General features: G+C 41.6%; 1 protein-coding gene across 1 annotated transcript; it reads right to left on the bottom strand.

Moving 5' to 3' along the window:
- Positions 1-4,328: 4,328 nt before the first annotated feature.
- ASB12 (ankyrin repeat and SOCS box containing 12) lies at positions 4,329-5,885 on the bottom strand. The gene is made up of 2 exons (XM_004695178.2): positions 5,036-5,885; positions 4,329-4,603 (listed from the first exon to the last, which is right to left on the bottom strand). The coding sequence occupies exons 1-2, from the start codon at positions 5,829-5,831 to the stop codon at positions 4,470-4,472; spliced, it is 930 nt and encodes a 309-aa protein (XP_004695235.2). The 5' UTR covers positions 5,832-5,885; the 3' UTR covers positions 4,329-4,469.
- Positions 5,886-14,696: the final 8,811 nt, after the last annotated feature.

The raw sequence follows: 14,696 nt of genomic DNA, 5'->3' as shown, positions 1-14,696 counted from the left end.
CATTGAAAATCAGCATGTTTATACACTACATTAAGTTCACAACTTTTTTCCATTTTTTTTCAACATAAATTATTCCCTTTGTTTCAATTTACCCACCCTCCTTTACCCTCTAGTAATTACTAATTGCTCTCATGGTCTAAAAGTTCATTTGTGCTTTAATTCATTTTTTTGTTTAAATAAAGGGAGTTGTACTGTTTGTGACAACATAGTTATAACTTGAGGGCATTATGCCAAGTGAAATAAATGAGGAGAAAAACAAATGCCATATGATCTCATTTACATGGGAAATCTAAAAGAAGAAAATGAAGCTTATACGTGCTGAGAACATTTTTGTGTTGCCAGATGTTTAGTTAGGGGTGGGTGAAATGGGTGAAGTAATAAAAGGGTACAAATCCTCACTTATCAATAAATCATGTGTATGTAATGTACAGTACAACAGCTGTAGTTAACATTACTGTACTGAATATTCAGTTTTTTTAGATTTATTTATGCATATAAGAACTGAGGTGTAGACAGAAGTGGAGGTGTGGGTGAGAGGGTTCAGAAAGACAGAGTGGGGAGCAGAGCAGGTGGATCTACTGAAATATAATGTAAGGAGAGTAGCAAGCGAGACAGAAGAGGTCTGCTGGGCCATGTGGGCTAGCTCCCTGGCTGACTGGGCTTTAACTCATGCTGCAGTGGCTGGTGATAGCTCAATAGTGCTGTCTTTAACCTCTGCACCACAAGGGAGGCTCTTATCTCATATATTTGAAAGTTTCTATGAGAATAAATATTAAATTCCTCATCACGAAAGTATGGTTATGGGTTACTCTGGTAATCATTTTACCATATACATAAATGTAGACTCATCTTGTTGTATACTCAAAACTTGTATAATGTTATTTATCAGTTATATCTCGGTAAAAATTTAATGTTTCTTTTTATGTTTTATTTTAATGTTTATTCAGGAACTCAAGGAACATGTTATCCATGCATACAGCATGACATTTCTATGACTGTGTATGTCCCATTCTAATAAATGAAATATTTAAATACAAAAGACCAAGGTATTCAGGGTCCACTCTAATATAACCCCCTGTCTAGCTCTTGTTTAAAAATACTGAAGTAAACAAATTAAACTGGTTACTCAAACTGCCCTGCATTTTTCCACTTCTATGACTTTTTTCAATTGGTATGTAAAAGTAGAGCCAAGTCCCAGAGAATGGCAATGCCAGGAAGGGAGGGAGTGAGGGAAGAATGAAGGAGGTCAGGAGGAGATTGGGAGAGAGGGAACAGAAAAGTGAAGGGGATTATCTCTTCTGAAATGGTTAAGACTTGGCTGTCCTGGAAGCTGGTGGGAGTGACGGCGGTTAGGGGGATAAGACTGAATTCTTATCTGGGTTTAGTTTCATAAAGGAACTAAAAGACGAGGAGGATATTTTACTCTAAGAACAGTGACTTCACATCTGCTGCTTTCTTGTGCCTCAGAAGACTCTTCATTAAAATTTGAGATAATTCTATCTTCTGGGTTGTTGTCTGGATGGGAATGATCAGGTCTGGGGTGGGGAAGAAACTAAGGCTCCAGACCTTTAAGTTGTTTCTGTCATCAGTACCACAGGCATCTGAAGAAAACAGCTGGGAGTACTCTGAAGAGCTGAGCTGCCAATAACATGGCATTTACCTTTGTCAGGTTCTCAGTCCATTCATCTAGATATAAATGGGACTAAGAACACTTCCTCTCTGTTTAGAATTTGGTATGCCTCTACAACCTCATCAAATACAAATGTTTGAATTGCTCAGATTATCCACATGCTCTGGTTATCCACATGGGCCAACCAGAGAATCTGTATCCCAGATGCCACAGGCAAGGTCACTCTGGATAGACCCCATTTGAAGCATGTACTTTCCTGAGAGCTTATAGTAGATGGGACTGTGAAGTTCACACCTAATCCTTAAGGGTCCCTAATAAGGGGTAGGGGGCAGAACAGAAGGTGGGGTCCTGGACACCCCTAGGAGCCCAGATGAAAGAAAGGTAGAAGAAAGCCCTAAAGCCCTTTGTCTGTACTTAGTCCTGAAGAAAAACAGTTGTACTGCTCTCCAAAATGTAAAAGAATAAAAGTATGAAAGTATGGGCCCTCCCTGGTGGCGCAGCGGCTTAAAGCACTGCACTAAGAAGCTTAAGCCACTTCGCATGAGTTTGATCCCCGCCTGCCCCGGAGGAGATCCACATGGCGTGGCAGACCTCTCCTGACCCGCCCGCTGCTCCCCTCAGCAGTGTACTTTGTAGATCTGCCTGTTCTGCTCCCCACCCTGTCCTTGGTGAATCCTCTCACCCTCCGCATCTCTGGCCTGTACCCCAGTTCTGTATGAATAAATAAATCTTTAAAAAAAAAAAGTATGAAAGTATGGAGGCTGGGTATGACAGAACCATGGCGATAAATGTCCAGTTTCCTTGACTTACATAATAAAATTTCTCAGGTACTAGAAACCAGAGACAATGGGGGAGGGAAGATAGGGGAGAGGCAAATCAGTTCAAGACTCTAGTTCCTGCTTCCTTTTCTTCATGGTAAGAGGTCATGATGGGAGATTGTTAAAGAAATTTTCAGGAGAAGAGCTCTAAGCATCTAAAAAGCTTCCCTAGTACGGATTTTCTAGGTCTATTTTCTGGGTTCTCTTCCTTCACTCCTTCAACTTGTGTCTTTTTCACTATTTACAGTTGTACAGGGGACATACAATACAGTACAATGGAGGCTAAATATTTAACAAAATTAGTGTGCCTGGATATGAATTTGTGTTGTTATTTGTGCTGCTCCAGGGCCTGTTTGTTTCCTTTTGTTCTTCTCCACACCACAGGGGAACTGACGTCTGCAGGCTGTGCTTTCAGACTGTGTTCCAAGGCTCCTTGGGTCTTTTGACTGGGTTAATCTACTTCCAAGCATTAGTGGGAGGGTAGGAAAAAAGGAGAAGCCAGGGCACTTAGCCTCTGCCTTTTCTGCCTCTGATGTTATCTCTGATGTCCTTTTTATGTCTCCCACTGTAAATATACTTCTAATTCTGCTGGATGATCCTAATTCCTGGCTCAGGTCACCAGAGTATGTAATGCAGAGTGTTAATGTAGAAAAGAATTTGGTAGCACAGGTGATAGACTGAGAATCTAAAGAGGATATGACCTCCTGGCATTCTCCCTCCATTCTTCATATTCCCCTTCTCTACTTTGTATTACAAGAGGGCCCACCCCCATAAGTTGTGTTTCATAGACTCTCATATTAGTTGATATCCAGTTTTCCCCAGAAGCATTGGAGGCAGATTAAAAAATAGTCATAAGTGAAAGGAAAGAGTATTTCTTCTGCTCCTCTGGTTTGTGCAGTGTCTCTCTATATTTTTAGCACTAGTGCTCAGGCCTGTTTCCACTTTCCCATCAAGTGACCCCTATCTCTGGACACTTGGATATATCTCTTTCCTCATCCACCAGTCTAAGGGTATTTTTGATCTCTTAATGTCACTAATTGTACTGTACTCTTTAGACTCACCTATGTACCCATTTTTTCTGCATTAAATTCTGTCATAAATATTTGATAGCTTGGTTTCTAGTTAGATTTTGGTTATAATCTAACCTTGTGGAAATGCAACCTATGATTCAATTTGAGTGAATGCAAGTCTTCTTGGTCATTTTTCTCAAAGTGATATGTGGGAGCTGGGTGAAAAACCCTCAAAAGATGTCTTGTAGTAGCCAGAGAAAATAACTGAGAAAGCTGATGTTACCCTTTTAACCCTCTTGAATTCTTCAGTGCCTTGTTCTAGGGCAACACATCCCCAAATTCTCCAGAGATCTTGGTCAGACAGTATGGAACATTAGGTTAGTTTCATTTTTCTCTCTTTTTTTTTTGATTTTTTTTAAAGATTTATTTATTTGTGCATACAGAACTGGGGTACAGGCCAGAGACGTGGAGGGTGAGAGGATTCAGCAGAGACAGAGTGGGGAGCAGAACAGGCAGATCGACGAAGTACACTGCTGAGGGGAGCAGCGGGCGGGTCAGGAGAGGTCTGCCACGCCATGTGGTCACCTCCGGGGCAGGCGGGAATCGAACTCTTGCGGAAGCGGCTTTAGATTCTCAGTGCTGTGCTTTAACCCGCTGCGCCACCAGGGAGGGCCCATTTTTCTCTCTTTTAGTGACCAGGTACTCTATGTCTGCCTGAGGACATCTTTCCCATAACCAACCAACCAACCAGACTCCTTCCCCTAATACGCTGCTACTCTCTCTCTCTCTCTCTACACACACACACACACACACACACACACACACACACACAAACACGCGCACGTGCGCGTGACACAAAAGTCACAGCAGCTTGATTTTTTGAGAATTTTTATTGTGGAGGATAATATAGGAGAGAAGCTTCAGGGAGCAGATGGAGTTTACTGCCCTCCAGTTACGTATGTCCACAGGTGGTTTTTTGAAGCAGGATGGATTTCTGGGAAGGCTGCTAGTCTATAGTTGGTATTTGAGGTAGCCAATCAATATGGGGGGGATATCCAGTTGGTTGATGGCTTGTAGCTGACTTGCCTGGTGCAGAGCCCTGCGGATAACTAAACGGGCCTGTGATAGTAGTGACCTTGGAATGGCTACAGCAAGGAGATAAACAGGTATGAGAAGCAATTCTCAGAATAATTCTCCCACCCAAACCCTCATTGACCTTGTCCTGGCTACTGCAAATCTTATTTTTCTCTCCCTTCTAAGATATGTACCCCCACCTTACCGTCAATGAATGGAAATGGTAGCAGTGAGGACACAGAGGCCTAGAATGGCATGCTCAAGGCCAAAAACAAGTGGCTGGTCAACTCATAATCAGAAATTAGGTTACAACAACCCCCTACCTCATAGTGATCTCTTCTCTAAAAAGGAATCTTTAACTGCTTACAACTGGGGAGAGACCAGGAGAGGGAAGATGATGGTGTTTTGCTAATTCATCGCAGAAAGATTGTCTTAGAGGCGATTTGATGTCCTAGGAACTTCAAGGCAGGAGGCCCAATAGGGTTGGTCTGCTGGATACTTACCTCGGGCCTGTAGCAGCAGTGCAGTGCCTTTATCATTTTGTGAGTTCAGGTCCAGGGAGAGAGATGGAAGGTAGATGTTAGCACCAAAATCAATCAGAAGCTGGATGTACTCTGGATCACAGTTATGATGGAGGCAGATTTCAAGAAGAGTACGGGGTTGAGGGATACGTGCCAACAGATGCTGATCAGTGCAGTTGTAATCAGGGTCTGCCCCATGGAGCAAAAGCAAGTGGAAACAGTCAAGGTGCCCATAGACTGCAGCCAAATAGAGGGGGCCGGAACATGAAGCTATGTTTGTTGCCCAGACTGGTAGTTTAGCCTTGACATTTACCTCTGCACCATGGCTTAGGAGTTCCTTCAAGATGGCAACAGCACCATCGCGAGCAGCTGTGAGCACTGGAGTGCAGTTGTTGTAGATGCTGCCACCAGGACAGGCACCAGCTTCCAAAAGCACTCGTACACAGTCCAGGTGACCATGACTGACGGCAGTAAAAAGTGGTGTCTGTGCCTTGATGTCCAAGCTATCGACATCAGCAACATGTGCCAGCAGAACCTGCAAACAGCTCAGGTGGCCATAAGAAGCAGCCAAGTGCAGGGGTGTCCCAAAAATACCCCAACCACTTCTACTGTTGATGAAACGTTTGTAACGCTCCTGGTGCAAAAGCTGGTCCAAGGTAGCATAATCATTGTCATATACTGCTTGATTGAGAGCCTGCTTCTCTCCTGTGTCAGTGTCCTCCTCCTCTTTGTCAGGCTGCAGGAGGGAGAAGATCTTGGTGATATCCATGAGGCTCATCTTTGATGACTAGAGAACTATTTTCATTATGAGCAGGAGGATCTGCCAGATCTGCATGTTATAAAAGTGAGAGAGAGAAAGACTGAGGGCCCCCATCAAAAGCCTGGTTGCCAGCCCTTGTCCTTCACCTTTCATGATCGGGCTGTTCAGTCGTAGGTCCTCTGAATTGCACTCCTATTCCATCTTATTTCATGCCCTGGAGATGGCTGCCAAAACAGATCACACTGCTTCACAGTTTGATGCCTCTGCATATGCTGTTCTGCCTGTCCTTAGAACTGCTACTTACTTCTTGGGAAGCTTTCACTAATCTCTTCCTGCTCAGGGACACCAGAGGAGCACAAGTAGCCTTTAGCTATGGACTTTGACACCACATTTCTAAGTACCTATGCTTCATTAGTGTGTAAACTCTAGAGTGAGAACCCCCATACCCATCTTGGACTCCTCCACCCTGAGGGCCTATATAATGACTGAGTACTTGGTAGGTTCACTTTTCTCAGTTCAAAATGTGTGCACTAATAAGGTGATACTGACCTGACATTTACTAAGCCCGAAGATTGACAATTTGTGGTTTCAGTTGTTATCCTGTGCAGTCTAACATTTGTTTTAAGGGGCCCACCCCCAACTCAGCCTCTAAGTATTTTAGATGAAGTTCAGCATCTTCACAAACACCTCATATGTAACCTTCTCTCAGATTCAGGCACCATGCTTCAAGCAACAGTGTGGCTCTGATTAAATCAGGAGATGGCACTATAAAAAACAGATTTTGAATAAAATGAAGATTAAAAAGAGTTGAGGTTTCCTTACTGGTCATATCTTGTTTATGCTTCAAGACCAATCTAGGGGTCCTTATTGCCAGCATTTCCTTGGAACCCATGGCTTCCCCATCCCTCTGAGTCAAGTGTTTCCTACTCCTCTCTGATCCAACCAGTCTAGAATCTCTTCCTTCCCCATGGCCTAATGAATAATAACTCAACCTAATCCCTCCATCTTACCAGTACTGTTCCTAGTGCTACAATGTCAGTCACTCGCCTGTTTTTTAAAAGGTTTATTTATTTATGCATACAGAATTGGGGTACAGGACAGCGATGCAGGAGCGGTGAGGCATTCACAAGAGTCAGAGTGGGAAGCAGAACAGGCCGACTGATGAAGCGCACTGCTGAGGAGAGCAGAACGGCAGGCCAGCCAGGAGAGGTCTGCCGTACCATGTGGATCACCTCCAGGCAGGGATCGAACTCATGCTGAAGTAGCTTTTAGCTTCTTAGCGCTGTGCTTTAACCCGCTGCACCACCTGGGAGGGCCCACTCACCTGTTTTTAATGTCATTAGTGTAAGCTGGTATGTTTTTCAGAGCTCAATTTTCAGAGCTCAGGTTTTCTTGCTCTCCCATACCCTGCAGCCATGGTCTCAGGCCACATGCAACCTCTTATTCACTCTCTACCTCCACCCTTCTTTGTTAGCTTTTGACCTCAGGTAAATACTTCATAAGAAAAAATTATGAGGTGGGTGGGTGTGGTCTCCTCTAACTTTATACCTCTCCCTATCTCCCAACATCAGCTCCATATATGGTCTATCATTTATTCATTTTGGATACAAGTGTAAGAAGATTTTAGAAATCAAAAGTAATAAAGAAAAAAATGAAAACAATGAACCACTACATACCAGAGACATTTTACTGGGGGGGGGGGTGGAGAAGGGATTGGTAACAAAAATGGGATGGGAAAGATGCACAGAGCTATGGTGATGGCCCACGGATGAAGAATTGGTAGTGGGAAGTCCACGGGGATTACAACTGAGATGGAAAAATGAACACAATGAAGGAGGATGTAAAAGTAAATAAATAAGAAATCAGGCAGACCTAAGTTTGTAATTAGCATCCCCAGTTCCTAACTGAGTAACCTTGATCACATGTCTTTCCTTCTTTGGGACTGTTTTCTTACCTGTAAATCATAAAATGATAGTCTCTGCCTCATAAGGCTGATAAGAGAAAGCTATCTTGTATTAGCTCTTCAAAGATCAGACTCCACTCTTTGTATATTGGACCTGCTTATTGTCTTCTTCCCCTCAACCATTTTAGGAAACAAAACAAGACTCAACTGATACAGTTACAAATGACTGGTCTCTCAGATAAACATTAACAAGCTTGTTTTTCCCCTACTATGCCATCCCCTTGCCCCACACCCCCACCCCTTACCCCCACCCCTTGTTCCTAGGTTTGTCTTCCTGCATTCCAAGGAACAGGGAGTTAAACAGTAATTGCTGAAAAAAGCAAGCTGACACCCACCTTTCTCAGTCTCCATGCTGACCCCTCACCTCTCCCCTTTGCAGACTATTGCCCATGCCCCCTCTTTTTATTTCCCTTTGTATAAATAACCCTGATGGTTTCATGAGTCTGCTGCCTTCCTCATTTGTGACAAATTAAACCACTTTCCTCTTCCTCAAACTCTGTTTCCTTTTATTGGCTAAGGGATACTGAGGCCGGCATGTGGTAACACATCTCTGGTATTTTGTCCTAGTCTAGCTACCTTTTTCTTCATCTTTCTCTTATGCATCAAACATACATAACAAGTTATCTAACATGCACTTCCCCACCTCCAATTCACTTCTCCATAGCCTATAACCTGACTCCATCCATCCTTTAGAGAGTCCAGGCTTTCAAAAATCATCCTTGTGGCCACGCCTACTGTCTGCTTCTTAGGTCTTTCCTTCTCCAACTTCTGAAGACATCTGTTTTTACTCTTTCCTAAATCCTCCTCCCTTGGCTTCCTTGCCAGCACACTTACCTGATTTTTCTCCTCTATTCTCCCCCAAACAGTTAAGTTCCTCTTATTCTCTACTTGATCCCCTTCAATCTCAGAGCTATCTCTCTTACCTTCTGTTGATTTCAAGACTAACTTTTCAAGACCTCCATCTCTCTCCTTAGCAAAAAATATGTATCCACTGAGATTCTTCAGGAAATTCAAAGTCAGCAATATTACATGACTACTACCACCATCACCATCAACAAACTTGAACCCTATCTCAGTTCTTCACTGTCTATCTAGTCAGACAAATGAAATTCCAAGACCTATCTCAATTCTCTTATCTCTTGTGTCACTTCCATACAGAAGGTCATCAAATCTTGTGGATTTTACTTCCCAGAGACCTCTATATGTCATCCATATCAGGCCATATCACCCCATTGCCACTGTTTCCATCATTTACCTTAACTGTTTCTGTTTCTAGCTAGTTTCTCTTTTCAATATTTCCTTTACATTGTTACTTAAGTAATCATAAAATATAAATCCCAAATGTCAAATCCTTAAGTGGTACTCCTTTCAGCATCCAAGCCAGATACCATACTCTGAATTACAGGACTTTCACAAGCTGTTCTCGGTCAATCTCTTTAACCTCAATTCCTACTACTTCTCTACTTATATTCTAGTATCCAGTGATAAGGAAACAGAAGATTCCTCTCTCCATACACATGTCCTTCCAGAGTCTGTGCTCTTATAGCAGTCATGAAACTGTATTATTACTCCTTTTATCTAGAATTATTTTGCCCCACTGCAGATTGAGAGTCACTGTGGGATAGAGGTAAGCATGGTCCTGGAATTCTGATTCAACCATAGCTCCACCACTTAATAGATGTGTGACCTAGATCAGATCACTTTATCTCTCTGTGTCTACTTCTTCATCTGTAAAGAAAGGGTGATAATTGTACCTGTCTCAGAGAGCTATTGTTAAGATCAATAAGTTAATATACACTAAATGTTTGGAATAACACCTTTGTGAAGTACTCAGTAACATCATTACTGTGATGATTATTATTACTGAGGCCTCCAATTTCTATAACTATTGCTCTCTACTTAGAAAGTTGGAGCTGAAAAGCACCATATAGGTTTACTTTAGTTTACTTAATTTAAAGATGGGAAAGCTCAGAGGAAAACAAGAACTGTTCCCTACTATAACACATTTGTTATCATTAGTTGTCTCATTAACAAGAACCCAGAAGACTTCTAAAATCTTATGCTTTTCAAAGCTATTTCACATAGTGGAATAGTAATGTGATCCCTATTTTGTTGATGCAAGAAACAGAGGCCAGAGTGTACAAGAGATTTGTCAGCTGCCTTACATGAAGGATAACAGAGCCAGAAATAGAATCCAAGCTTTCCTGATCCCCATCCTGTTCTTTCTTTTGCAACTTGCAAAACAAACACATGCCCCTCCCCCTTGCCTCAAGGGAAGTCACATTGCAGCTCCCCAAATACTCAGTTTTTGACTGTTATGTTGAAGGTAAAAGAAGGTAAAAGCTTTCTTTACAAATCATTTATTCTGATAATCAGCATGGATTCCCTTTTTATTAGTAAGAATTGCCTATTGGTCTCTGGGGAGATAAAGAGAGTATGCACTGGGCAGGGAAATGCTAAAACTCTCAAGATAATACTAAAGACCTATAGCAGGCCCCATCTAGCCATCAATCTACCTAATGTATTGTTTAACATCCCCTTACTGTGGTCTATTAATCCAATAGTTAAGTGGCTATTCTGTGCAAGAATCTTCCTCCTGATCCTTAGAGTGTAGAGGTTTTTAACTTTGTGTGTGTGTGTGCGTGTGTGTGTGACACTGATTTTGCAGTAATTTCAGTAAGAATCCGGTGTCCTTTAGAACGATTTTTAATACATAAGAATGGGGTTAAAGGAAGCTAGATTTTTTTTTGTGAATATAGCTATAAAATTATATTAAACTGCATTAAATAACAGAATCTATTAATAACTTCAAAGTGATGGTAAATGAAATGTCTAGACCTCTGCCAATAATATGAGTTTAACTATTTTTAATGTTGTCTAGTGACCAGGATATAAGAACTGGTAATTCTACTGCCATTTATTGCTTGTATGCATCCTTGATGAAAAGTGTAAATATCAGTTAGCATTGGGGAGAAAAAGTGTAATTGTTCATCTATGACTTTGGACCCATTTAATTTTATCTAAGACCCTCTTGGGAGTCTGTGAATACAGGTGAATAATTCCTATGAGAGACCTTGGTCCTAGAAAAGCCCTCCAGACATTGTATACTATTTTTAAATTTTACTTCCCTCCCTCCACCTTAAGAAGCCCTGTCCTTCTGTCCTTGAGCCTACCCTATTGCACCACACATGCAAGACTCACAAATACCACACAGGGACACAAAAACAAACCTTCACCATCTCTGCATTGCATAACCACAATTTCCTCCAAGAAGTAGTTTTGTTTGGACCCCAGAGCTTAGGCAGACACAGTCTCTTGGGATAGCAGGAAACATTCATCTATCCCTCCTTCTTTCTGCAGCAAGCTTCCTTATCATCCTTCCAAGCGCTCCCCAGAATCTACACCCATTGGGAACAGCTTCTGAAGAATGGTGTGACAAGTTTATAGACATGGGTCCTAGGTTCCACGTACTTACTGGGAGGGCTTAGATTTCCTTGTGTGGGTTTGTTGTCTCCACTCTTCTGCAAAGTGCTGGGCTCCAGTGGCTCCTTCAAAGGGAAACTTTACTGTCCGTGGACCAAAGCAAGCGGACCTTCTGTTTTAACTATTAACAGCACCAAAAGGCTAGGATTGTCCTATGAACTGACTAGTTCCAGATGACTAAATTTAGGCTACCCTCTACCCACCCACCCCTTGCAGTGCTATCTTATTGGTGCAATTCTGGGAGTGATCTCAACAAGAAAAGGGGGGTAGTGGGTTGGCAGGGAAGTCCTAGAAGGACTGATTGATGGTTAGACAGGTGCTTGGCAGGCCAGGGCTCAATCACCTAAAATGTCCTGCTGTACTTCTCTCCACTATTTGAATAAGCTATAGGGTTAAAGAATGTACTGTGGGTGTTCTAACGAGGCAGCCCAGATACACCAATCTCTCATAGAACACCTTCTTCTAGACCAAGCCTCTTTTTTTCCCTTCTCCCTAACTTAGCCTCTCTGGATTTCCTTTTTCCTTTCTTGAAAGCCTGGCAAAATACTGCACTCCAATCCTCCCCCCAAATCCCAAGAGTAGGGAAGACACTGGGAAGCAAGTACCTCTACATTGGAACACAGTATCAGTAAGGTTTTGTAGTGTTTACTAAGGACCTAGTCATTTATAAAAAGGTCTTCCAGTCCACTAAGTCACCAGACTCAATCACAAGAAATGTTTACACCTTTCCAATTCTCCTCATACCTAAGGAATTTAACCAGATCCATGTTTCAAGTACTGGGAACTTTGTCAACAGTTAAGCTCTCAAGGGTATCATTTATTTCTCTGTTCACCTTCAAATGAAAGAAATGGTTGCAAGGTATATTTGGAAGTGATCATATTATCTAGTTTAGGTGTGACTCAGAAAGAAACTAGAAACCAACTCTGTTGCATTTCTAGAAGAAATGCAAGCCTAACATTTGGCATGCAAGTTGCATCACAAGCAATCTGATTAATGTGAGAAACTACTTTTGGAGAGACTATCAAATAGCCATCATAGTTAGTGTTCTAAATGCTGTAAGAACACACACAAAATGCAATACATTTTATCCATGAGAGAGCCCAGTGTATTAGAAAAAGTCTCATAAGAGCAATTAGACTTCACATAATGCAAAAAAAAATTAAACAGTGAAAGCTACCTCATGAATGTCTACTGTTATCCTGTGTCCATGTCAATCCATGTCAATCTCCTAAATTAGTCCAGATATTAATGTGTGGTTCTGTGTTTCTACATGCCATCAACCAATAATTTTAATTTTCCTTGGTCCATGGGTAATATGGTGGTGGGAGAACTATGGGGAATACAGTGATGTAATGAAATAAGAAAAATAAAAATTAAAAGTCGATACTTAAGATCATTAATTGGCATGAGATATTGTTTTGATATCTCTGAATAAATACCACCAAAATCAAAGGTTATGTGATTATAATAAAAAGTGTAGATACTTGGCCAGCTGGAGACTCCAAGAAAGAAGATAGACACATGTAGTAGCTGAGATCTGCAAAACTACAACTGGTTTTATCAGCCAATCCAATAATTTGTAGACATAAAAGTGAGTCAGCAGAGCTCAACAGAGCCTCCTCCATCAATACGGGTTCCACCTACTTATCTCCAGCCAGCCCACACTTGAGCAATAATAAATACTTTTTAAATAATAATTTTCATTTGCAGACTCTATAGAACACTGATCCTAAGACCACATAAATATTCTCTTCACTTCCAGTCACTAAAGAAGAAAATTTTAATCAGGAAAAAAAGTTAATAACAAGACCATAGAAATAATGGTATAAAGCATTAGCAGTTCTGACTCATATGATAGTTTTGGTGTTAGAATTAGCATATTGAAAAGGAATTTCCAAATTTCTGAGAGATCTCTGCTTAAATGCTTCTGATAATAGCACTCTCTCTACATTCAGAAAGAGTACATGTCATTATTGGGCAATTCAGCAAGTCATTTCTGCTCAATCTGTATGTGTAACTACAAAGCACCCTGAATCACCAGTGGCTTTATTTTTATTTATTCCTAGAATGCAGAGAACACTGGTCACTTTGTTTGCTCCAAAATAGCTCTTTTGGTTTTAAGCACTCATATCCCATCCTCCATGTCACCTATCTCAGGGGCAAAAGCCCCAGCACTTACAATTTTTTTTTTTTTAATCTGGTATCTGTCCACTCCCTTCCTCAGTCGTGTCTACTGCACTTGTGACATGGTCAAGTAAGCTACTAATTTTATAACAGCATTAGGAAGTTCACAGATGGTCAGGTGTCTCCTTAAGAAATTGTCAGCATGTCCCACTATCATCAGTGACTCTGAGGATGAATGAGAAACATCAAAAAGTATATTTGGTTTATATCAGTGGTATGTAACAGTTCATTACCTAAGGCCTCAAACAAAATTAATTAGCTTGATTAACATCATGGTCGAATAGAGAGTTTGGGATAATCTTCTCCCATAAAAAGCTATTAAAATAATGTTTCTTCAAAGGAAGATTTGGAAGTTCCCTAATAGAGTCCCAGGACTTTCCATAGAGGAGTTGAAGTAATGTTAGTTGCTTACTAAAGGAAAAGAGAAGGAGAAGGTGAAGAGGATCATGACCTGGAAAGTAGGTACGTAAGCTGGCAGAGTAGGTTGGGTGTGAGATATCCACATCCCTAAAGAGTACACTGGGGCATGGTGAATTTCATAAGAGGGACTCCTCAGAGAAAGGGGATGCTCATGAGAAGCCTCAGGCTCAAGCAAAGTCACTGAAAATTCTGCAGCCTGCATGAGCAAGAAAAGTTTCTCCCACCCAACTCATAGAATTAACAGAACAAAGATTCTTCAGGGAGAGCCATATCACTCTCAGCAAGAAGAAATGTTAAGAGAGAGAGAGCTCAGGATTCCCTTGGAATGAATCAAGTGGTACACAGCTTTTATAGCCCAGATCCCTCAGGCATGGGAAAGTGGCAGTGGCAGCTGCTGTGGTGGTCATTGCTTACTGTCATTGCTGGGCAATGGGGCACATAGGCCTATAGGAGTATCCCTACCTGTACAGGCTAGCTGAGTCTTGGAACTTGAGCTTTGTGGACCACACCTAGGTCCCTCACTAGGAGACATAAACTTGGTAGTAGGTGACTTAAGCAAAACAAAGCAGAAGGGAGGCAGGGTGAAGAGTTAGGAACACTGAACCACTCGATAGAACTTGACATGAAGTGAGAGGAGAGGAGGCAAAGGTGACCACCATACATCTCAACAAAACTGAGACTGAGTAAGATACAGTTCTCCCTCTTGGTTCCATCTGGTACCTAGGCAAACTAAAAGAGAAAGAAACAGAATTAAAAAAACAGCATCACAATCACAAAAATGAAATAAGGAAACACTGAGTGCAACATGAGAAAACAAGAGAAGGAGCATATA

Source organism: Condylura cristata, unplaced genomic scaffold, assembly GCF_000260355.1.
Source record: "Condylura cristata isolate star-nosed mole 26May11 unplaced genomic scaffold, ConCri1.0 scaffold00056, whole genome shotgun sequence".
Lineage (NCBI taxonomy): Eukaryota > Metazoa > Chordata > Mammalia > Eulipotyphla > Talpidae > Condylura > Condylura cristata.
The sequence above is the reverse complement of the archived record's forward strand: the minus strand, read 5'-3'. Positions and strand labels throughout refer to the sequence as shown.